Source organism: Anomaloglossus baeobatrachus, chromosome 5, assembly GCF_048569485.1.
Source record: "Anomaloglossus baeobatrachus isolate aAnoBae1 chromosome 5, aAnoBae1.hap1, whole genome shotgun sequence".
Classification (NCBI taxonomy): domain Eukaryota; kingdom Metazoa; phylum Chordata; class Amphibia; order Anura; family Aromobatidae; genus Anomaloglossus; species Anomaloglossus baeobatrachus.
In genome coordinates this window covers 187,918,195-187,941,655 of record NC_134357.1, presented here as the reverse complement: position 1 = coordinate 187,941,655, position 23,461 = coordinate 187,918,195, and the positions used below count along the sequence as shown (strand labels likewise).

The 23,461-nt window shown below is 42.7% G+C and overlaps 1 protein-coding gene across 1 annotated transcript in view; it reads left to right on the top strand.

Moving 5' to 3' along the window:
* LOC142311037 (heparan-alpha-glucosaminide N-acetyltransferase-like) overlaps positions 1 to 23,461 on the top strand; it is a 1,039,195-nt gene that overhangs the window by 531,201 nt on the left and 484,533 nt on the right. Inside the window, exon 13 of the mRNA XM_075349039.1 lies at positions 19,175 to 19,301. Within this exon, the coding sequence (XP_075205154.1) occupies positions 19,175 to 19,301 (127 nt within the window). The remainder of the gene's footprint in view (positions 1 to 19,174; positions 19,302 to 23,461) is intronic.

Here is a 23,461-nt window from a genome sequence, read left to right as displayed (position 1 = left end):
CCTATGGTAAAAAAAAAAATGCTGTGCGCACACTGCGTTTTTTCACCAACAGGTTTTGCTGTGGAATTTCCTCTGCGGAAAAGAATGTGCATGTCACTTCCTCCTCATTTCTAAGGGGACTGGTCATGCGGCGTCACAGCGACGTCACACGGCAGGCGTCCAATAGAAGCGGAGGGGCGGAGATGAGCGGGACGTAACATCCTGCCCACCTCCTTCCTTCCGCATTGGCGGTGGTGGCAGGTAAGGAGATGTTCCTCGCTCCTGCGTTGTCACACACAACGATGTGTGCTGCCACAGGAATGAGGAATAACATCGCTGATGAGAGGTAAACGATTTTTTGTTTTAGGAAGACCTCTCCGCGGCAAACGATTTTGGCCGCTTTTAGATCGCACATAAGTGTCACACGCTGCGATATCGTTTATGACGCCGGATGTGCGTCACTAACGACGTGACCCCGACGATAAAACATTAACGATATCGTAGCGTGTAAAGCCCCCTTAATCCTCTATCTATCTATTTATCTATCTATCTATCTATCTATCTATCTATCCATCCATTATCTACACTGTGTGCAGAATTATTAGCCAAATGAGTATTTTGATTACATAATAATTTTTATACATGTCATACTCCAAGCTGTATAGGCTTGATAGCCAACTATCAATTAAGTAAATCAGGTGATGTGCATCTCTGTAATGAGGAGGGGTGTGGTGTAATGATATCAACACCCTATATAAGGTGTGCTTAATTATTAGGCAACTTCCTTTCCTTTGCCAAAATGGCTCAGAAGAAAGATTTGACGGGCTCTGAAAAGTCCAAAATTGTGAGATGTCTTGCAGAGGGATGCAGCAGTCTTGAAATTGCCAAACTTTTGAAGCATGATCATCAAGCAATCAAGTGTTTCATGGCAAATAGCCAACAGGGTCGCAAGAAGCATGTTGGGCAACAAAGGTGCAAAATAACTGCCCAAGAATTGAGGAAAATCAAGCGGGAATCTGCCAAGATGCCATTTGCCACCAGTTTGGCCATATTTCAAAGCTGCAACGTTACTGAAGTATCAAAAAGCCATGCTCAGGAACATGGCCAAGATAAGTAAAGCTGAAAAATGAACACCTTTGAACAAGAAACATAAGATAAAACGTAAAGACTGGGCCAAGAAATATCTTAAGACTGATTTTTCAAAGGTTTTATGGACTGATGAAATAAGAGTAACTCTTGATGGGCCAGATAGATGGGCCAGAGGCTGGATCAGTTAAGGGCAGAGAGCTCTATTCCGACTCAGATGCCAGCAAGGTGGAGGTGGGGTACTGGTATGGGCTGGTATCATCAAAGATGAACTTGTGGGTCTTTTTTGGGTTGAGGATGGAGTGAAGCTCAACTCCCAAACCTACTGCCAGTTTCTGGAAGACAACTTCTTTAAGCAGTGGTACAGGAAGAAGTCAATATTGTTCAAGAAAAACATGATTTTCATGATTTTCATGCAGGACAATGTTCCATCACATGCATCCAATATATGCATCCAATAGCGTGGCTGGCCAGTAAAGGTCTAAAAGATGACTGATCTGAACCCCATAGAGAACCTGTGGTCCCTCATAAAATGTAAGATCTATAAGTAGGAAAAACAGTACACCTCTCGGAACAGTGTCTGGGAGGCAGTGGTGGCTCCTGCAGGCAATGTTGATCATAAACAGATCAAGCACCTGACAGAATCTATGGATGGTAGGCTGTTGAGTGTCATCATAAAGAATGGTGGCTATATTGGTCCCTAATTTTTTGGGGTTTTGTTTTTATCTATCCATCCATTATCTATCTATCTATCTATCCATCCATTATCTATATATATTTATCTATCTATCCATTATCTATCTATTTATTATCTATCTATTTTTATCTTGTCTATCTATCTATCTATCCCTCTATCTATCTATCTATCCATTCCTCTTTCTATCTATCTATCTATCTATCTAAGAAGAAGAAGGAAATGACAACACACATTTTTTTATTTTTTTTTGTAACGTGCTTTATTGCACTGAAAGCATAAAAACACAGGTACCAACCCGCGGAAAAACCATGGCAATGCCGCGGCAAAACCGAGGTAAAACCGCATGCAGTTTTTGGGTGTAGTTTGCTGCGTTTTTTTGCCGCAGGTGCGGTAATCTTTCAAAAGGTGCAGAATTTTCTTAAAGGGAACCAAACATCAGCATTTTCCTATATAAGGTGCAGCCAGTGCAGTACTGGCACTATCAGGCACATTGTGTACATACCATTAGTGCGCAGCTCGGGTGTTTAGGCTGTGAAATTCAACTTTATAAAGTTTGAAAATTCACGCACTTTTTGATTGATGTGTGCACCTCTGCTGCTAATGTCCGGGCGGGTTATGCACGTGTATCCACCCCCCCCCCGCCGCCTGTTCCTCCCTCTCACTGGCCATATGTAAATTTCAAATCTTCAGTTACATGGCGTCGGAGTTAGCGCCTGCGCATAGCGCTCATCTCCGGCGCCATGTTTCTGAAACCCACAGTATTATGGTGCATGAGAGGGCGGTGCATGAGAGGGCGGAGCATGCGTCCTCGCTTCTTCAGATCTGTTGTGACCGCGGGAGTGCGCACGGTCACAACAGGACTGCAGAACAGCTGATCTTACCCTGATTAGCTGCAGCACACGTCTGCTACGATATCGTCTGCTGCAGCTAATCGGTATGTCAATGCGTTGTCAGTTCAATGCATTTGCAATGGAATCGCAGCAAGCTGCGGTCACATGTGGTTGCGTGCGTCATACACTAGATCTGGTGTTTTGCGGTATTTTACCATGTTTCAAAAACGCTACTTGTTGCGTTTTTTACCTCAGTCAAAATACTGCATCTCACTGGATCCTTCATATTGTGGCGGTACCTGCAATGCAGCTCAATGGCCACCAGATCCTGCTGTACCGGAAGTCGCCGCATCCTGATAGACAGGATCCTGTTTTCTGTACTGAGCATGCTCAGAAAGTAGTTCCTCCCCCAAACTTGGCCTGACATTAACAATCTCAGGCTTAATTCTAGCTGGTAAAACAAAGCTGATATTAACCACTTATTACCTAGTGTGCCAGCTGCCACCAGGGCCGCTGGAAGAGTTGGATACAGTGCCAGAAGATCGCACTTCTATGAAAGTGCCATTTTTTGGTGCGGCTGCGGACTGCAATTCGCAGCAGGGGGTGTTGTGAATACATTTGAATTAGATTCCAGTTTGGGCTCCCTCTTGTGGTCAGTGCTGGTAATGCAGCTGACTTGCTGAATGGGAACTGAACAGCTGAGTAGGATTTGTAATCAGGCCATTTGGTTTAGGCCTATATAACTATATAACTTTTTTTCTGTGGAGACGCCTCTCATACTATTTCTGTCTGCCCTAAGCGCGAGAAACGATTTGCCTATTCGTTTTCTTTGGGCAATGTATAATCTAAGTTTCTTTTGTCAGTTTCTTTGATCTGTTCCCTGTCGTCATTTTAGGCTCTGGCTTTTATTGATTCAGGAGCGGCCCTGAACTTGATGGATTTTGGGTTTGCTGAGCATTGTGGTTTCCCTATGGTAACTTTGCAAACTCCTATTCCTTTGAGGGGTATTGATACTACTCCTTTAGATGAAAATAAGCCCCAGTTTTGGACCCAGGTGACGATGCAGGTCGCGCCTGACCATCAGAAGGTTTGTAAGTTTTTGGTGTTACATAATTTGCATGCCATTTTGGTACTGGGATTCCCTTGTGTTGTGAATGTTAGTTATGTCTTGGCTGCTGGGAGGCTCCATCTGGTGGCCAGGAAGAGTTTGGACAGAGACCAGGTGTGTTGTGCAGTGGGTGTTTCCTTTCCTAACTCTCTGCTTATTTAAGTCCTGGTCTGATTGCAGGCTGTTGCCGGATGTCAGTTGTTCTTTGTATCTCCAGCCTGCTTAATCCTGCTCTACATCACATCCACTCCAGATAAGTTCTTGCTCTTTATTTATTGCCTGGTTCTTTTGCTTATCTGGGTTTGTCATTTGTTGTGGTTGGTTTCAGTTTATTTCCTTCCAGGGATTTTCCCCCTCAGTGGATTGTTGAGGAACTCCCTGCAGTTCTCTGTGGAGTATAGCTCCTTTGGGTCCATGTGTTTATGGCTTGTTGAATTTGTTATAATTCTTGTTTTCTGTTCATTGGTATGACAAGGGCACCTGGTATAGGATGGAGTTCATATCGAGCGATCTGAGGGCCTTTTTGTACTATCAGGAAGTTGGTATTTTGCAGGGTTTTTCTCTGGCTACCATCAGTCCCTTTCCTGTCTTTTCCTATTTTAGTCAGCGGGGGCCTCACCTTTTGCTAATCCTGTCATCTATCTGTGTATTGTGTTTTTCCTATATCACCGCAGTCTTTGAATGTGGGGGGCTTGCTATTCTTGTCTATTTTCTGAGGCAGAGTGTTATTCATCTTTCCTACCTTTCGGATAGTTAGTTCTCCGGCTGGGTTCGCGGTGCACAGGATGTTAGTTCACCCCTCGGCTACTTCTAGTTGTGTTGGCTAGTAAGGGGATGGCGGCCAGATTAGTTGCCAATGCTCTTGTCACCTTTTTGCCAATGATTTGTGGTGATCTTCCATGGTTCCGGATCATAACAGTACATCCGGCCAAACAAATTTAAAGGGTACTCTTAAGAAAGAAAAAAAAAAAAAAAAAAAACTGCTGTGAGAATTATTTTTTTTTGTGTTTTTCCTCTTCTTCTTTGGGTTCTGTGGAAGATTTCTTTTGTCTAGCATGGATGAATTGGGTGAGCGTGTTGCTCATTTTGATGCTAAGGTTCGTCGTATAGAGTCTTATCTTGCACAGACTCCCCTTGCAGGGCCTAAAATTCCCGTTCCTGAATTTTTTTCGGGAGATAGGTCGAGATTTTTGAGCTTCAAAAATAATTGTAAATTATTTTTTGACCTGCGCCCTAAGTCCTCAGGGAATCCCGTACAGCAGGTTAAGATTGTCATCTCCTTGCTGCGTGGTGACCCTCAGGACTGGGCCTTCTCTTTAGCGTCTGATGATCCGATTCTCAATGATGTGGACTCCTTTTTTCAGGCCTTGGGATTATTATATGACGAACCCAATATTGTGGACCAAGCAGAAAAGGTCTTGTTGTCCTTAACTCAGAGTTTGGATTCTGCAGAAACGTTTTGTCAGAAATTTCGTAAGTGGGCGGTCCTTACCAAATGGAATGATGATGCGCTTGCGGCTCTTTTCGCAAGGGTATTGCGGATGCTGTGAAGGATGTAATGGTAGGATTTCCCGTCCCTTCTGGTCTTGATGCCTCTATGACTTTGGCCATTCAGATTGATAGGCGTTTACGTGAGCGCAGGAAGATACCTGCTGGTTTTGTGCCTGTGGAACAGCCTTTGGAGCCTATGGAGTGTGATAGGGTCCTTTTTAATGCTAGTCGGCAGGGGTTCAGACGGAAGAATAGACTGTGCTTCTATTGTGGAGACGCTTCTCATAACATCTCTGTCTGCCCTAAACGTGAAAGGAGATTGGCTTCTTCTGTTACTGTGGGATCTTTGCAACCAAAGTTTCTTTTGTCTGTCACATTGATTTGCTCATTGTCTTCCTTTTCTGCATTTGCCTTTGTGGACTCAGGGGCAGCGCTCAATTTGATGGATTTTGGGTTTGCTAGCGATTGTGGTTTTCCCATGGTTCCTTTGCAAACTCCTATTCCTTTAAGGGGCATTGATGCTACCCCTTTGGCAGAACATAAACCCCAATTTTGGACCCAGGTGCCTATGAGAGTTGCACCAGCGCATCAGGAAACTTGTACATTTTTAGTATTGCATAATCTACAGGATACCTTGGTACTGGGATTTCCGTGGTTGCAGACCCATAATCCGGTTCTTGACTGGAGATCCTTGTCGGTAGTTAGTTGGGGTTGTCAAGGTTTGCATCATTACCTTTCCGTGTCGTCCACGTCTGCTCAGGCAGTTGATGTTCCGGCTTTCTTGTCTGATTTCCGTGATGTATTTAATGACCAGGAATCTGATTCTCTGCCCCCACACCGGGACTGGGACTGTGCCACTGAGTTGGTGCCCGGTTGTAAATTTCCCAAGGGGCGGATTTTCAACTTGTCTGTGCCCGAACATGATGCCATGCGGTCATACATCAGAGAATCATTGGAGAAGGGGCACATTCGGCCCTCATCTTCTCCTTTGGGTGCTGGCTTCTTCTTTGTTGCTAAGAAAGATGGTTCGTTGAGGCCTTGTATTGATTACCGTCTTCTTAATAAAATTACAGTCAAATATCAGTACACTTTGCCTCTGATGTCTGATCTGTTCTCTAGAGTGCAGAGTGACAAATGGTTTACGAAACTGGATCTCAAGGGTGCGTATAATCTCATCCGTATTAAGGAGGGTAATGAATGGAAGACGGCTTTTAATACTCCTGATGGGCATTTTGAGTACCTAGTGATGCCTTTTGGGCTCACTAATGCACCCTCCGTCTTCCAGGCCTTCATGAATGATATTTTTCGGGACCTTATTGGTAAATTTTTGATTGTGTATTTGGATGACATCTTTATTTTTTCTGATGATTGGGACTCTCATGTGGGGCAAGTATGGGATGTTTTTCAGATACTTAAGGATAATGCACTGTACGTTAAGGGGTCAAAGTGCCTCTTTGGGGTGCAAAGGATTTCCTTTTTGGGCTTCATCCTGTCTCCCTCCGCTATTGAAATGGACCCGGTTAAGGTTCAGGCTATTTACGACTGGGTGCAACCGACTTCTCTAAAATCCCTGCAGCGGTTTTTGGGGTTTGATAATTTTTACCGTAAATTTATAGCCAATTTTTCTGCCATTGTCAAACCTCTGACAGATTTGACAAAGAAGGGAGCTGATGCTGAGCATTGGACCCCTGAGGCTATTGTGGCCTTCCAGGAGCTTAAAAGGCGATTCACTTCTGCCCCAGTTCTGCAGCAACCTGATGTGTCTCGCCCATTTCAAGTTGAGATCGATGCCTCAGAGATCGGAGCAGGTGCTGTTCTGTCTCAACGAGACGCTACTTCGGGTAAACTTAAGCCCTGTGCCTTTTTCTCTCGGAAGTTTGCTCCTTCTGAACGGAATTATGATGTGGGGAACCGGGAATTATTGGCTATGAAGTGGGCATTTGAAGAGTGGAGGCATTGGTTGGAGGTGGCTAGGCATCAAGTTGTGGTGCTTACGGACCACAAGAATCTCATTTATCTGGAATCGGCCAAGAGGTTGAATCCTTGGCAGGCTAGGTGGGCTTTGTTTTTTACCCGGTTTAATTTTGTGGTCTCTTTTTTGCCGGGCACCAAGAATGTTAAGGCCGATGCCCTTTCCAGGAGTTTCTGCGCTGACTCTTTGGAGGTTGTCGAACCGTCTACTATCCTGAATGATGGTGTAGTTTTCTCGGCTATTTCGCCTGATCTGCGGTTGGCACTGGCGGAATTTCAGGGGGATAAACCTGAGAGATGTCCTACAGGGAAACTGTTTGTCCCAGACCAATGGAGAGACCGAGTTGTCTCTGAGGTTCATTGCTCTGTTTTGGCGGGTCATCCTGGCATTTTTGGTACTCGGGATCTTGTGAGACGCTCTTTTTGGTGGCCTTCCCTGTCCCGAGATGTCCGTCGTTTTGTGCAGTCGTGTGGAGTTTGTTCTAGGTCTAAGCCCTGTTGTTCACGTTCTAGTGGGCTATTATTGCCTTTGCCTGTACCTAAAAAACCTTGGACGCACATCTCTATGGATTTTATTTCAGAGCTTCCCATCTCTCAGAAAATGACAGATTCTCCAAGATGGTCCACTTGGTTCCCCTATCTAAGTTGCCGTCTTCATCAGAGTTGGTGCCTTTGTTTTTGCAACATGTTGTCCGTTTGCATGGTATTCCCAAAAACATTGTTTCTGACAGAGGGGTGCAGTTTGTATCCAGGTTTTGGAGGATTTTTTGCTCCAATTTTTTGCTCCAAATTAGGTGTTCAGCTGTCTTTCTCCTCGGCGTTTCATCCTCAGACCAACGGTCAGACTGAAAGGGCTAACCAGACCCTGGAGACCTATTTACGGTGTTTTGTTTCTGCGGATCAGGATGACTGGGTTTTGGTTTTTGCCTTTGGCTGAATTTGCCCTTAACAATAGAGCTAGCTCTACCACGTTGGTGTCCCCCTTTTTCTGCAATTTTGGGTATCACCCTAGGTTCCTCTCAGGGCAGCTTGAGGCGTCTGACTGTCCGGGGGTGGATTCGGTGGTCAACAGAATGCAGCAGATTTGGGGGCAGGTAGTGGATAAATTGTTTCAGTCCCAAGAAACTGCCCAAAAGTTTGCCAACCGGCGTCGGACTGTTGGTCCCCGGTTTAAAGTAGGGGACATGGTGTGGTTGTCCTCTAAAAATATTCCTATGAGAGTTCCGTCTCCTAAATTTAAGCCCAGATTTATTGGACCTTATAAGATTTTGGAGATTATTAATCCTGTATCTTTCCGTTTGACTCTGCCTGCGTCATTTAAGATTCACAATGTCTTCCATAAGTCCTTGTTGAAGAAACATGTGGAGCCGGCAGTTCCTGCAGAAGCGCCTCCTGACCCTGTTTTGGTACAAGGGGATCTGGAGTATGAGGTTGAAAAAATTCTGCATTCCCGTCGCAGTAGGCGTCAGCTTCAGTACCTTGTGAAATGGAAGGGTTATGGGCAGGAGGATAACTCTTGGGTTGTGGCTTCTGACATTCATGCGGACAGGTTGGTTCGCGCCTTCCATCATGCTCATCCCGAGCGACCCGGTGGCGTGGGTGAGGGTTCGATGACCCCTCCTCAAGGGGGGGTACTGTTGTGAATGTTAGTTATGTCTTGGCTGCTGGGAGGCTCCATCTGGTGGCCAGGAAGGGTTTGGACAGAGACCAGGTGTGTTGTGCAGTGGGTGTTTCCTTTCCTAACTCTCTGCTTATTTAAGTCCTGGTCTGATTGCAGGCTGTTGCCGGATGTCAGTTGTTCTTTGTATCTCCAGCCTGCTTAATCCTGCTCTACATCACATCCACTCCAGATAAGTTCTTGCTCTTTATTTATTGCCTGGTTCTTTTGCTTATCTGGGTTTGTCATTTGTTGTGGTTGGTTTCAGTTTATTTCCTTCCAGGGATTTTCCCCCTCAGTGGATTGTTGAGGAACTCCCTGCAGTTCTGTTTGGAGTATAGCTCCTTTGGGTCCATGTGTTTATGGCTTGTTGAATTTGTTATAATTCTTGCTTTCTGTTCATTGGTATGACAAGGGCACTTGGTATAGGACGGAGTTCATATCGAGCGATCTGAGGGCCTTTTTGTACTATCAGGAAGTTGGTATTTTGCAGGGTTTTTCTCTGGCTACCATCAGTCCCTTTCCTGTCTTTTCCTATTTTAGTCAGCGGGGGCCTCACCTTTTGCTAATCCTGTCATCTACCTGTGTATTGTGTTTTTCCTATATCACCGCAGTCTTTGAATGTGGGGGGCTTGCTATTCTTGTCTATTTTCTGAGGCAGAGAGTTATTCATCTTTCCTACCTTTAGGATAGTTAGTTCTCCGGCTGGGTTCGCGGTGCACAGGATGTTAGTTCACCCCTTGGCTACTTCTAGTTGTGTTGGTTAGTAAGGGGATGGCGGCCAGATTAGTTGCCAATGCTCTTGTCACCTTTTTGCCAATGATTTGTGGTGATCTTCCATGGTTCCGGATCATAACACCCTTGGTTGCAAACCCATAATCCTGTTTTGGACTGGACATCTTTGTCTGTGACTAGGTGGGGCTGTCAATGTATGCAAAGTGTTACTCCTGTTTTGTCTATTTCCTCTCAGACACAGGAGGTCCCTGACTACTTGACCGATTTCATTGATGTATTTAATGAGCCCGAGGCTGTGTCCTTGCCTCCGCATAGGGACTATGATTACACTATTGACTTAGTGCCTGGATGCAAATTTCCTAAGGGACGGCTTTTCAATTTATCTGTACCTGAACATGTTGCTATGCGGACTTATATTAAGGAGTCTTTGGAGAAGGGTCATATCAGGCTGTCATCTTCACCTTTGGATGCCATTTTTTTCTTTGTAGCCAAGAAGGATGGCTCATTGTGACCCTGTATTGACTATCATCTCCTTAATAAAATTACGGTTAAATATCAGTATCCATTGCCTCTGATTTCCGATCTATTTTCCAGAGTGAAGGGTGCTAGTTGGTTTATTAAGTTCGATCTTCGGGGAGCATATAATCTTCGCATTAAGCAGGGTGATAAATGGAAGACGGCGTTTAATACCCCTGAGGGGCATTTTGAGTACCTAATGATGCCCTTTGGGCTCACTATGCCCCTTCAGTCTTCCAATCTTTCATGAATGATATTTTCTAGAACTTTGTTGACAAGTTTTTGATTGTCTATTTAGATGACATTTTGATTTTTTTCTGACGACTGGGATTCTCAAGTTGAACAGGTGTGGACAGTGTTTCAGGTTCCCTTGGGACAATGCGTTATATGTCAAAGGATTGAAATATCTTTTTGGCGTACAAAAAATCTCTTTTTTGAGGTTTATTTTGTCCCCATCTTCTATTGAGATGGATCCGGTCAAAGTCCAGGCCATTCATGATCGGGTTCAGCCTACTTCTTTGAAAGCCGTTCAGAAGTTTTTGCGTTTTGCTAATTTTTATCGTAAATTTATTGGCAATTTTTCCAGTATTGTCTAGCCGTTGACTCATTTGACCAAAAAGGGAGCTGAAGTGGTCAATTGGTCTCCAGAGGCAGTCTTAGCCTTTCAGGAGCTGAAAAGGAGGTTTACTTCTGCTCCAGTCTTGCGGCAACCTGATGTGTCTCTTCCATTCCAGGTAGAGATTGATGCATCAGAGATCGGAGCAGGGGCTGTCTTGTCTCAAAGAGACCCTGTGACTTCTAAACTTAGACCCTGTGCTTTCTTTTCCCTGAAATTTTCTCCACCAGAACAAAATTATGATGTGGGGAATCGGGAATTATTGGCTATGAATAGAGATGAGCGGTGTTCGAATAGAACTGTTCGCCAATCTCAAATTCAACCTGTTTTAGGCGATGTTCGAGTCGTTCAACGAACGTGAACAATTAGTTTCAAGTTCGACAGTTCGAGGTTATGTTCAATAACGGTTCGATCACCAAAAGCGTAACTGGCTTTTCACAGTAATACAGTCATTCAATGTTAATACAGTGGAATCTTGGTTAACGAGAACAATTCGTTCTGGGAGTGTGCTTGTTAACTAAGTTAATCGTTTAGCAAAGCAAGATTTCCCATAGGAAATCATTGCAATGCAGACAATTCCTTCCACAACTTGTTAAATGTCCCATCCTGGTCCCCTATTGTGCCATCCAACACATGCACAAACACACACAAACACACAGAAACATACACAAACATACACGCACATACACATATTATGCTCACCTTACCTTCCGTTCCATCGCCGGCCTCCTGGGACTTGAAGTTCACCGGTACAAAATGTGTATCGGTTAACCATGGCGATCGATGCCGGAACTTACGCTGCCAGAGCGCTGACGTCAAAGGTAGGAGCCGCTTGCCACTGATTGGCCAGCGCACTGCCTTTGAGTAGCGTCTGACAGAGGAAGTTCCTCCCTCATCGCGATGGTTACCTGATACACGTAGTTCGCCGCTACAGGATGTGTATCGGGTAACCATCGCGACGAGGGAGGAACTTCCTCTGTCAAGCGCTACTCAAAGGCAGCGCACTGGCCAATCAGAGGCAAGCGGCTCCTGCCTTTGCCGTCAGCGCTCTGTCAGAGGAAGTTCCGGCGTCGGTCGCGATGGTGACCCGATACACATCTTGTACCGGCGAACTGCAAGTCCCAGGAGGCCGGCGATGGAACTAAAGGTAAAGTTAGCATAATATGTGTGTGTGCATTCGTGTTTGTGCATGTTTGTATGTGTTTGTGTTTGCCTGCCATTGTTTTCAATGGTGTTCAAAGGTGTTTGAAAGTGTTCGACGAACACTACCCAAGTTTGACAAACCGAACTGAACTCGAACACTAAGGTGGTGGCTCATCTCTAGCTATGAAGTGGGCCTTTGAGGAATGGTGACATTGTCTGGAGGGGGCGAGACATCAAATTGTTGTACTTACTGATCATAAGAATTTGATCTATCTTGAATCTGCCAGGAGGTTGAATCCCATGCAGGCTTGATGGGCCTTGTTTTTCACGCGCTTTAATTTTGTGGTCTCTTATATTCCGGGCATAAGAATACTGTATTAAAGCGGATGCCCTTTCTAGGAGTTTCTTTGCTGATTCTCTAGATGTGACCGAGCCTGCTACCATCCTGCATGAGGGAGTGATGCTCTCTGCGATTTCACCTGATTTGAGACTTGCTCTTGAGAAATTTCAGGAGAACAAACCTGAAAGATGTCTTGTGGGGAAATTGTATGTTCATGACCAATGAAGGAGTAAAGTGATGTCTAAAATTCATTGTTCCGTGTTGGCTGGTCATCCTGGGATTTTTGGCACCAGGGATTTGGTGAGTAGGTCCTTTTGGTGGCCTTCTCTATCTTGTGATGTGAGGAGTTTTGTGCAATCCTGTGGGATCTGTTCAAGATCCAAGCCTTGTTGTTCTCGTTCTAGTGGACTGTTATTGCCATTGCCTGTGCCCAAGAGACCATGGATTCACATCTCAACGGATTTTATTTCTGCTCCCCCTGTTTCTCAGGGCATGTCGGTTGTTTGGGTAATCTGTGATAGACTTTCCAAAATTATTCATTTGGTGCCGCTGCCGAATTTGCCATCAGCTTTGGAGTTGGTGCCTTTGTTTCTTCGTCAGGTGGTTCATTTGCATGGTATTCCTGAGAACTTTGAGTCCGACGGGGGAGTCCAATTTGTGTCTAGATTTTGGAGAGCTTCTTGTTCTAGGCTGGGAATTGAGTTGTCCTTCTCTTCTGCATTTCATCCTCAGACCAATGGACAGACTGAGAGGACAAATCTGACTTTGCAAACCTATTTGAGATGTTTTGTGTCGGCTGATCAGGATGACTGGGTTTCTATTTTGTCTTTGGCTGAGTTTGCTCTTAATAATAGAGTTAGTTCTGCCACTTTGATGTCTCCTTTTTTTTGCAATTTCGGTTTTCATCCTCGGTTTTCGTCAGGGCAGATGGAGGCTTCAGCCTGCCTGGGTGTTGATTCTGCAGTAGAGAAAATGGAGCAAATTTGGGATCAGGTGGTGGATAAATTGTCCCACTCCCAGGAAAATGCCCAATGGTTTGGCAACTGGCGTAGGACTGTGGGTCCCCGGTTTAAGATAGGGGACTTGGTCTGGTTGTCTTCCAGACATGTTCCTATGAAAGTTTCTTCTCCGAAATTTAAGCCAAGGTTTATTGGACCTTATAAGATTTTGGAGATTATTAATCCTGTTGCTTTCCACTTGGCTCTCCCAGAGACTTTCAAGATTCACAATGTCTTTCTTAAGTCTTTGTTGAAAAAGTATGTTGAACTGGTAGTGCCCATGGCTGCGCCTCCTGATCCTGTGTTGGTCGAACACCCAAACATTTTACTGCTCACTCATCCCTACTCCTGACCACACAGCCAGCAGAACAAGTAATCAGATCAACTGACTCCAGTGTCGGCTGATTACTTGTTCTGTGTACTGCTGCATCAATCGCAGCGTGTGCGGGCTGTGAGGTCAGCTGAGTTTGGCCGGCACTGGAGTCGCCTGATCTGAACTCAGTTGAACTTCAGCCCACACACTCTGCGATGGATGCAGCGGGACACAAAACAAGTAATCGGCCGACAATGGAGTCAGCTCATCTGATTACTTGTTCTGCTGGTATGAGGTCAAGAGTTCAACTGAGTTCAGATTAGCGGACTTCAGTGCCGGACAAACTCAGCTGAATTCCACAGCCCGCACAAAAATGCGATGGATGCTTAATTTGCAAAAAAAAGCAGAAAACCCCCAAGAGTGACCACATCATACAAATTGCACCTCTCAATGAATTTATCTATGCGTGCAGTGACTATTTTATAGTATGCACTTCATGATTTTTTTCTGGATAATTACCAATATGTCAACCTCCTGGCTTGTGCTTGTGGTGACATGCACCCTGTAAATTGTTCTGTGTGCTCTCCCCACTACAATAGTGATAAACATGTGGCCAGTTACTGCAGTTTTGGCACAGAGGGCACAGAAGGAGGGGGGCATTTGGATTTGGGAGCACAGATTTCACGAATTTTACTTTGGGGTTGGGAGCTGTTGCTTTTCCAGGCTTTGTTCTACCACTAATGTGGGAGCCCCCTATATTTCTAGTGACAGATGACGTGGGTGGTGCGTAAGTTTTGTGCAAGATTACTTGTTTTTTAATTGGTAATATTTTGGGGGTATATGGCTTTTTTGATTGTTCTAACTACAAGGCTGGGAACATATTCTTTTGCTCTATGCTGACAACTTACAACTAAGTTTCGTGTAAATACCCCAAACATGCGATTCAGACAAAAACCATGATGAAACCACTCACTATAATGAGGCAAATAGAGACACTTTCCACTCCATTCGGCATCTGTTCTTGTGGTATTCATCTTTTTAGGTGTGCACAGAACTACGGTTTTCCATACTTTTGCGCTAAAAAAAAATACCTAAAACGAAAAGACACCATGAGAACAGAGACCAGACAAATTGCAAAATGTCTTCATTTGCCTCATTATAGTTAATCGTCCATCTTGAGTTTTGTCTGAATCGCATTGTTTTGTATATACACGGAAACCCTGATGTAAACGCTTGTCGGAGAGCACCGAATAAATGTGAGTCGAGCCTTATTCTGATTTTTGAGAGGTAAAATGAACAAATATGAGTATGAGAATAGTTCTTATTTTTATTCTTGCGCCGTTCACTTATTCATGTCAATGCAATTATAGCAATACCAGATTTATATAGGTTTTTTACATTTTGCTATTATCACACAATAAAACTTTTTTTTTTAAAAAAATAAATATTTTTCCTTCGCCATGTTGTGAGAGCTGTAACTTTTTTTATTATTTGGCAAACAGAGCTGTATGGGACCTTATTTTTTGAGCGACAAATTGAAGATTTTTTTGGTACCATTTTGAGGCAAATAACATTTTTTGTTCACTTTTTATTCACATTTTTCAGATGCAGAATGAGCAAAAACTAGCCATTCAGTTATTGTTTTTTTTATATTTATGTTTGTGTGGTTTGCTGTGCTGGAGAAGTGATATGACCTATTGATTCTTTGGGTCAGTGCAATTACAGTGATATCAGAGTTATATTGCTTTTTTATGCTTTGCTATTTTTACATTAAATTTGTTTTTGCATTGCATTTGTCTTTGCATGTATTGTAACTTTTTCATCTTTTTTCCCAATTGAGCCATATTAGCGCCTGTTTATTGCGGGAAGGTTTAGTGTTTTCATTTATACCATAGTTTTAATTACAACTTTTTGATTGTTTTTTTTTTATAATAAAAATGTATGTGTTAGTATGATGAAAAAATTACATTTTTAGCTTGTCTTTTTGTTATTTTTTTTAGTGTTTGCCGTAGGGAATAAATAATGTCACAGTGTTATAAATCAGGTCGTTTTATACTTAGCAATACCAGTGTTTCTTGTTTATTTTTTGTTTAACACAAAAGTCATGTTTTTAGTAGCGAACAGCTATTCATGATTTGTATGCGTTTTTTATGTTTGTATTTTTAATTTTTAATATGCAGTCACATTTTCTAATGTGACCACGCACTGTGACCACAAAATGTAGCAGAGCCAGGATCATCATGGGACTTCATGTGGATTTTGTCGGACCTGCAGGGATGTTTTGGGAGTTAATAAATTGGAGAAAAATTTAGTTTTTTTTAAATAAAGGACTTATCTCTGTGTTTTTTGGTTATTTCTTTTCACTTACACAATTAGTAATGGGGGAGCATCTCGTAGACCACTCCCCGTTATTAACCTCAGACTTGATGACAGCTGTGATTTTTGACAAATCACAGCTGTCATTAACTCCTTATATTACCCAGATTGCCATCACTCCAGGGCAACTGGTTTGAGCCTGGTAAAGCGCCAAAATTGTCGCATCTAATGTATGTGACAATTCCGGGGGAACTGCAGGCTTCTATTGTTTGCCTGGGGGTGGCAATAACCATGGGCTTCCTCAGCTTGAGAATACCAGCCCCCAGCTGTCTGCTTTATCTAGGCTGGGTATCAAAATTGGGGAACGTATGCCATTTTTAAATGATTCATTAGTAAAAGCAAGCTGCATGGGTCCCTCCTATTTTGATACACAACAAAGATAACGCACACAGGTGGGGGCTGCAACCTGTAGCTGTCTGCTTTATCTGCACTGGGTATCAACATACCTCCGCCATTTTTTCCAATTATTCATTTATTTTTATACTCCACAACCAAATACAGACACCGGAAATCTGGCAGTCTGACTGCAACCAATCACAGACACTGTCACAGAGGGTGGGTGGGGAAAGTAATGAACATGCATGAGGCTAATGAGTGGAACTGGAGGCAGTGTGACAGCCAGGCGGGAGACTTGTTAAGTATAATTCTTTTATTTTAATCTCCATTTTGCTTCCTTTCAACTTTTTTTTTAATTTGGCTGAACAGTAACACGGACTTCCCTGAGAAGTATGTGTTTGAGGTCTTTGCACAGAAAGTAGGTTTCCAGGTGAGATAAGCGAACATTTGGAAGTTAAATAAGGTTCGGTTTGTGACCCAGACTTCAACCGAACTTCAATGGAAATGGAATAGTTTGTGTCTCCGCCCATGCAATAGCCATAAGCATAACACTTCCTGAAGAGAATGGGCAGGGTTCTTCAATTTTTTTATTGTTTTTGTGTGTATGTGCATACTGCATCTGATTCTGTTGATTTTACCCCCAGTATGAGCCATTCAAACACCGTACATGGCTCAAACAGGGCTGAGCATCAATCATAACCAAGCACAGGGCTGTTCTGTTAAGTGGTTTGCACTCATAACTCACTAGAACTTCAAACTCAAACTCTGTTTTTTTTATAGTCTTTTTTCAAACCCGAACCTCGAACCTCAGGTTCGCTCATCACTAGTTTCCAGTACAGACCCTGAAATTTTCGGTTCGGGTTTGCCCATCACTACAAATTTTCAGTAACAGCATTGTCATCTGCTGAGGTTCTCCTATAGAGATGAGTGAACTTTAGGTTCCAGATTCGAAGTTCAGGTTCATAAACTGACTAACAAAAAAGACAAAGTTTGGGTTCGAAGTTAAAGTGAGTTATGAGTGTAAACCACTCAAACGAGCAGCGCTGTGCTGGGGTATGATTGATGCTCAGCTCTGTGCAAGCTGCATACAGTGTTTAAATGGCTCACACTGGGGGTAAAATCAGCAAGATCAGATGTAATGTGCACTTACACACACAAAAAATAAAACATTTTGAAAAACCCTGCTAACTTTCCCCAGAAATGATCTGCTTACGGCTGGCTACATGTGGGTGGAGACACAAACTGCCCAATTACTGACTTCCATTGAGATTTGGAACAAGTCAGGGTCACAAACAAAACCTTATCTAAGGTTCAACTGTGCCCTCTTAACCCTTACTCCCAAAGGTTCACTCACCTCTATTCCCCTATACCTATTATTAGGCTGTGTTAGGCTATGTGTCCACATTGCTTTTTACCTGCTTTTTTGCTGCTTTTTCAACTGCAGCGTTTAATACCGAAATGGATGTGTTCTGCTTTTCAAGCAAAGTCTATGGGAATTTGGGTTTCTTGTGCCCACTATGCAGTTCAAACTGCAGCCTTTTTCTGGCAGAAATTTGGACAAAAACTCAGCTTTGCAGTGCAAAACTCAAATGGCAAAAACAATTGACATGTCAATTGTTTTTGCCATTTGCGTTTTGAACTGCAAAGCAGAGTTTTTGCCCAAATTTCTGCCAGAAAAAGGCTGCAGTTTGAACTGCATAGTGGGCACAAGAAACCCAAATTCCCATAGACTTTGCTTGAAAAACAGAACACATCCATTTCGGCATTAAACGCTGCAGTTGAAAAAGCAGCAAAAAAGCAGGTAAAAAGCAGGTAAAAAGCAATGTGGACACATAGCCTCAACCTAGTTGTACATATAATTACTTGGATAGGGGCCCACTTACATGTTTCGATTGCCACCTGAGCTGAACCACTAGCTGCACCTATGCTCAAAGGGTTACATAAATTTATACAGCACAATTGAAGGTTTTGCAATTCGTGGCAAATTGATTCACCACAAATATAATTTTTCGGGAAAAATATCAAAAGATTCACTTACATCTAATCAATGCAATTAGTTTAACTTGAGTTAACTTAGGAGTGTAGAAGCAACTTGTTTTTATATGGTTGGCTTCTATACAAGAAGTGTGTAAAAAACATGATTTTACAAGTGCACAAAATATTATTAAAGTCTAAGACCCCGATTCATCAAAGCAATTTTGATTGAAATGTGGCACAAATTGGTTTGAAAAGTCAAAAAATTCTGGCACAATGTGGAGATGTGAAAAAATCTTGCAATTTTTTTAGAACTGAAGAAAGATTTCTGGCATGGTGTAAAGAGGCGCATGCCACTCATCACACGCTCCTGATTCATGAGGCCTACATCTCTTCATGAATCAGGATCATCTGAGTTACTACATCCCTCATAAAAACTGGTGAGAAAATCGACGATCTTAATGAGTCGGGGTCTAAGTGATTACTATAGTTAGAGCATTACTATTCATTTACACTGTATTACTTTCATTACTTTTTACTTTTTACAAAGAATAAGGCCCCTGATTTATTGATTTTCTCGCCAGTCTTGCTGAGGATGTGTGTTGAGGTCAGACACTCCTAACTTATTACAGGGGCACATAATGAATCAGGAGTGTCTGTTGAGTGGCGAGTGCCTCTGTCTGCATTGCCAAAAATCTAACCCCAGGTAGATTTATTGATCTAAGGAACGCCACAGCTTGTCACGAATAAAACCAGCTGTGGCATCATGTCCTTGCCATGGTCTTGTTGCTCACCAGCTCCACCCATTTTGTTGTAATTGGAAGAAACTGTCAAAACTCACAAAATTTTCCTACTAGCAAAAGATATTTACACCAGAAGTTTATCAAAATTGCTCTGATGAATTGGGCCTAAGCCCAAACCAAATTTCTATATTTAACATACTTGTAATTAAAATTCTAATTGTGGAAAGATCACATATTGCCTTTAATGTCTTATTTATTCCCACAGAGGTTATCTGGGTCCCGGGGGAATTGGTGACTATGGTTTATACCCAAATTGCACAGGAGGAGCTGCAGGATATATCGATAAGTGGCTATTCGGACCAAGTCACATCTACAATTATCCAACATGCAAGGTAATTTGAAAATGGTTTTAGTCATATGAATATGTGACTTGTAAAGTAGATGTGAAGCTTACTGAAGGCGTTGAAAGTATATACAAGCAAGCACTTAAAGGTTTATATCCCTAAAGTAAAGTCAATATAAACAAAAATCTAAGATTTGTCCTCTTGTTGTTTTGTCAAAGAGAACCTATCACAAGGTCAAAAAGGCAAGAATTATCTAATTTATTGTCACTTCTTTTCTGAGCATTCCGCATTCTATTCACCATGCAATTTCAGAAATATGGGACTTGTTATTACTATTGCTTTTTATGGTTTTTACAAGGGGACGTTGCTCACAGGGTAATAATGCAAAGCAGCCTAAAGACACAGCCCCAAAGAGTCATTATAGCCACTCCCCCTTGAAAAGACAATTAATATTAGCACTAAATAGAAAGGCCCAATCTCTGGATCCAATTAAACAAAAAAACAAAACAAATAAAACAACGTAAAAAGAGTTAAAACTGGCATTTTTTGAGCTGATGACAGTTCCTTTCTATATTTTACTCAATTTTTTGTGGCCAATTCATTATTCAGTGACAGGTTGTCTGTATTAATAGACATAAGCCATCTTTTACTGGAGATTCTCTCTTTTTCGTATTACAAAAGTATCAAGGACTGACCAATGTTATAAGCTTGTTGTTTAATTTTGTGTTGCGTATTTTTGTTAGTTGCTGCTTACAATACATTGCCAATCACAGCTTCTATCCTGACCGTCAAGTCTCTCGTCAGCTGAGTCGCTATACAAAAGAAATAATAGCTGAGAATTGTCATTAACACAGACTGTCCCTGCTTTCTTGTGGGATCATAAATAACTTGCCAAATTAATTAGCATGACCTCATCTATGATTCTGCAATGTATTTTTCCTTCTGTTGACTGAATGACTAATGTAATATACTGACCTGATTTGTGGCATATGTGATCAGTGAACACAAACATTTCTAATGGTGGATTTTATTGGTAGTATATTCACGCACGTTCTATCACAGCGAAGAAATGTTTTAAAGATGTCTCGGCCGAGAAGATGTAATTAGGATTGATGAAATGCGTGGATTTATTGACTCGATGAGATAATTTTATGCTTCTGATAGATGGTTTTCATCTTAATACATATTTGCATAAACAGCCTATAAACTTTAGAGAATCGCGGGTTGACGTTAGCTATATTGCTGCATTTTTTCTGACTTTGCTAAGTTTCATTTATTAGTTTTGGAATACTTTTATTTCCATTTAGTTCTCCATTCGATTTTCTAACGAAAAACCATAACAAATGAAACCAGAGGAATCATCCCTTTACCCTTTTTTTATTGTTGAAATAGTCCTTTGAGGAATAGTCATTTGTTAAGAAAATGATTAACAGTAAATGATTTCAAATGATAATGGCCCTTTCTATTCACCAAGCTGGTGTAGACGGTTCTCCTTTTTCATTTAGTGGATTATGAAAAGATTGTTATATTCTCCGATATCTTTGATTTACATATAAAAATAAATTATTGAAGACATTTTGACAGAAATTGAGTTACTTAATTTCTTATTCATGCCGCTCCCAAGCCTCAGGTTTGTGGATTATAAATATGGAGTGACTAAACATCTTTAACGTGTATGACAAGTCAGGCTAGGGACTCACTGTGTTTATATCCACTGTCATCCACATATGTTAGAGGTGTACACTCAACAGTGACCACAGTTAGGATGGATGCCTAGACCCCCATAGGGACCCATTTAAAAATGAAAAAAGTATACTGCACAGTAAATATTTTGTGTAGTGGCCCTCAGCATAGAAAATGACATTTTGCTGCACTTTTCTATACAGGTAAGCAAACAATGTGCCAAAGTATACAAGTCAGCCTCAGGCCAATAGGGGAACACAAATGCTGCTTAAGGTTAAAGGGAACCTGTCACCAGAATTTTCGCTACGAAACTAACAGAATCCCCTTCTGCAGCTCCTTGGCTGCATTCTAGAAAGGTTCATGTTGCTACTGGCCCCCCTTTCAGACCTAAATAAACACTTTATAAAATCTTACCTTTTGGTATGCTAATGATGTTTTCTGGGCACTGGGGCGGGCTGTTTTCCGTTCGTTATTCCCCCTCCTGCTGCTTTTTGCCGTCTCCCATTGTTCATTTACATACATGAGGCCGACACCCTCATGTAATACAGTGCTCCTGAGTTCTCGCTCATGACCAGTGGCACTATTGCGGGACTGAGCATTGTGCAAATTGCGAGCGCTGGTGAGGTTATTGCGCAGGTGCCAGATTATGGGCAGCACTGGAATGTCATCACCAGCGTCATCCAAGTACCCGCCCATAATCTTGTGCCCGAGCTTTTCCCTCTGCCTCCACTGTTATGCGCTAGCGCTGGCCATATCATCCACGTTACCTATTACCGCGGGCACGAGATTATGAGTGGGTACTTAGATGACGCTGGTGATGACATTCCAGCGCCGCCCATAATCTTGCGCCTGCGCAATAACCTCACCAGCGCTCGCAATTTGCACAATGCTCAGTCCCACAATAGTGCCACTGGGCATGCGCGAGAACTCAGGAGCACTGTGTTACATGAGGGCGGCGGCCTCATGTATGTGAATGAACAATGGGGGACGGCGAACAGGTTTTTTTAAAGTGTTTATTTAGGTCTGAAAGGGGTCCAGTAGCAAGATGGACCTTTCTAGAATGCAGCCCAGGAGCTGCAGAAGGGGATTCTTTTAGTTTATTTGCAAAAATTCTGGTGACAGGTTTCCTTTAAATGGACAGGTGAGGTGTACAGTTATCCTTACTTGTAGTAGGAGGTCAGACAAGTGAACCATGAGAAGAGGTGGTGTTTTACTCCTGTACTCTTGGCTGCAGTTTGTTTTACAATAACAAATTATCTCTTCCAGGAGGAAGGAGATGAACTCTAATTCCACCAACCAAGTAGCAATCCTAAAATTCAAAGGTGGCCCTTTAACAAGCCTTTTCATATGACCAGATTTATGCCAGATCAGAACCTCAATTTGCAGACATGGTGTTTTGGGGTGATTGCCCCTCGTCAGTGCAAAGTATGAGATCTGATCTGGCTGTATGAGAAGCTAATATAGGGTCTAAGGGGAATATTTGCAGAGACTGACAAACCAATCTGACTGCCAGTGAGGAGACTTATAGCCGAAATGTTCCTCTGGGAAATAACAAACAATACAATACAATACATTACAATAATAAACTCTGATTTACTCCCTCCCCCCAGGTCCAGCACTAACTTTTCAACACTGTTTCCAGTATATGTTATTGTCTAGTGTTGCCATCATGTGGATAGTGCTAAAACCAATCAGTAAGCCAAAGCGCTTTGACCTGCTTATGCAGTTAGCTCTGGCCAAATGAATGAAATCAGTTATTGGCTGCAATGATTTTGACATGACTCCCTGAGCAGCGATGGTGACTCACAGCTTGTTCCAGGGAGAGTGGATAAAGTACACTTATTTTGTTTTAACTAAACTGTAGCCAAGAAACCCCTACAAATTCTTCACGCGATGGCCATTTTCTTTTTTTTGTTTTGTCTTTACTCCTCTTCTTCAAAGAGCCATGACTTTTTCCCTTTCCCATCAATATAGCCTATGAGGGCTTGAAGGACAAATTGTACTTCTGAATGACACCATTCATTTTACCATATAGTGTACTGGAAAATGAGAAAGAACTGGAAGTGTATTAACCCCTTCACGACCATGGACGGATATATCCGTCATGGAGCGTGTCCCGTTAAGCCCCGCCCCCTGCCGCAGGCAGGCGGCGGCGGTCGGCACACATATCAGCTGTTTTCAAAAGCTGACATGTGTGCCTGCTAGCCGCGGGTGGAATCGCTTCCACCCGCGGCCATTAACTCCTTAAATCTTGCTGACAAAGTCTGGCAGCAAGAGCTATATGCGCGTGGCCATGTTTTTTACTTACCGCCGTCCCCACCGGAAGTCACGTGCGTGATCACGTGACTATCGGTGGTTGCCATCGTAGCAACATGTCATGTGATGACGTCTGCAGCTATGAAGTTTCACTTTCGTTTTCCCTCGGCCGCGAGCAGAGAGAAACAGAAAGTGACTGAATCTGCTGTTTACAGCTGTATAGCTGTGATCAGCAAATAGATAAGAGCGATCGGATTGCTGATCGCTAT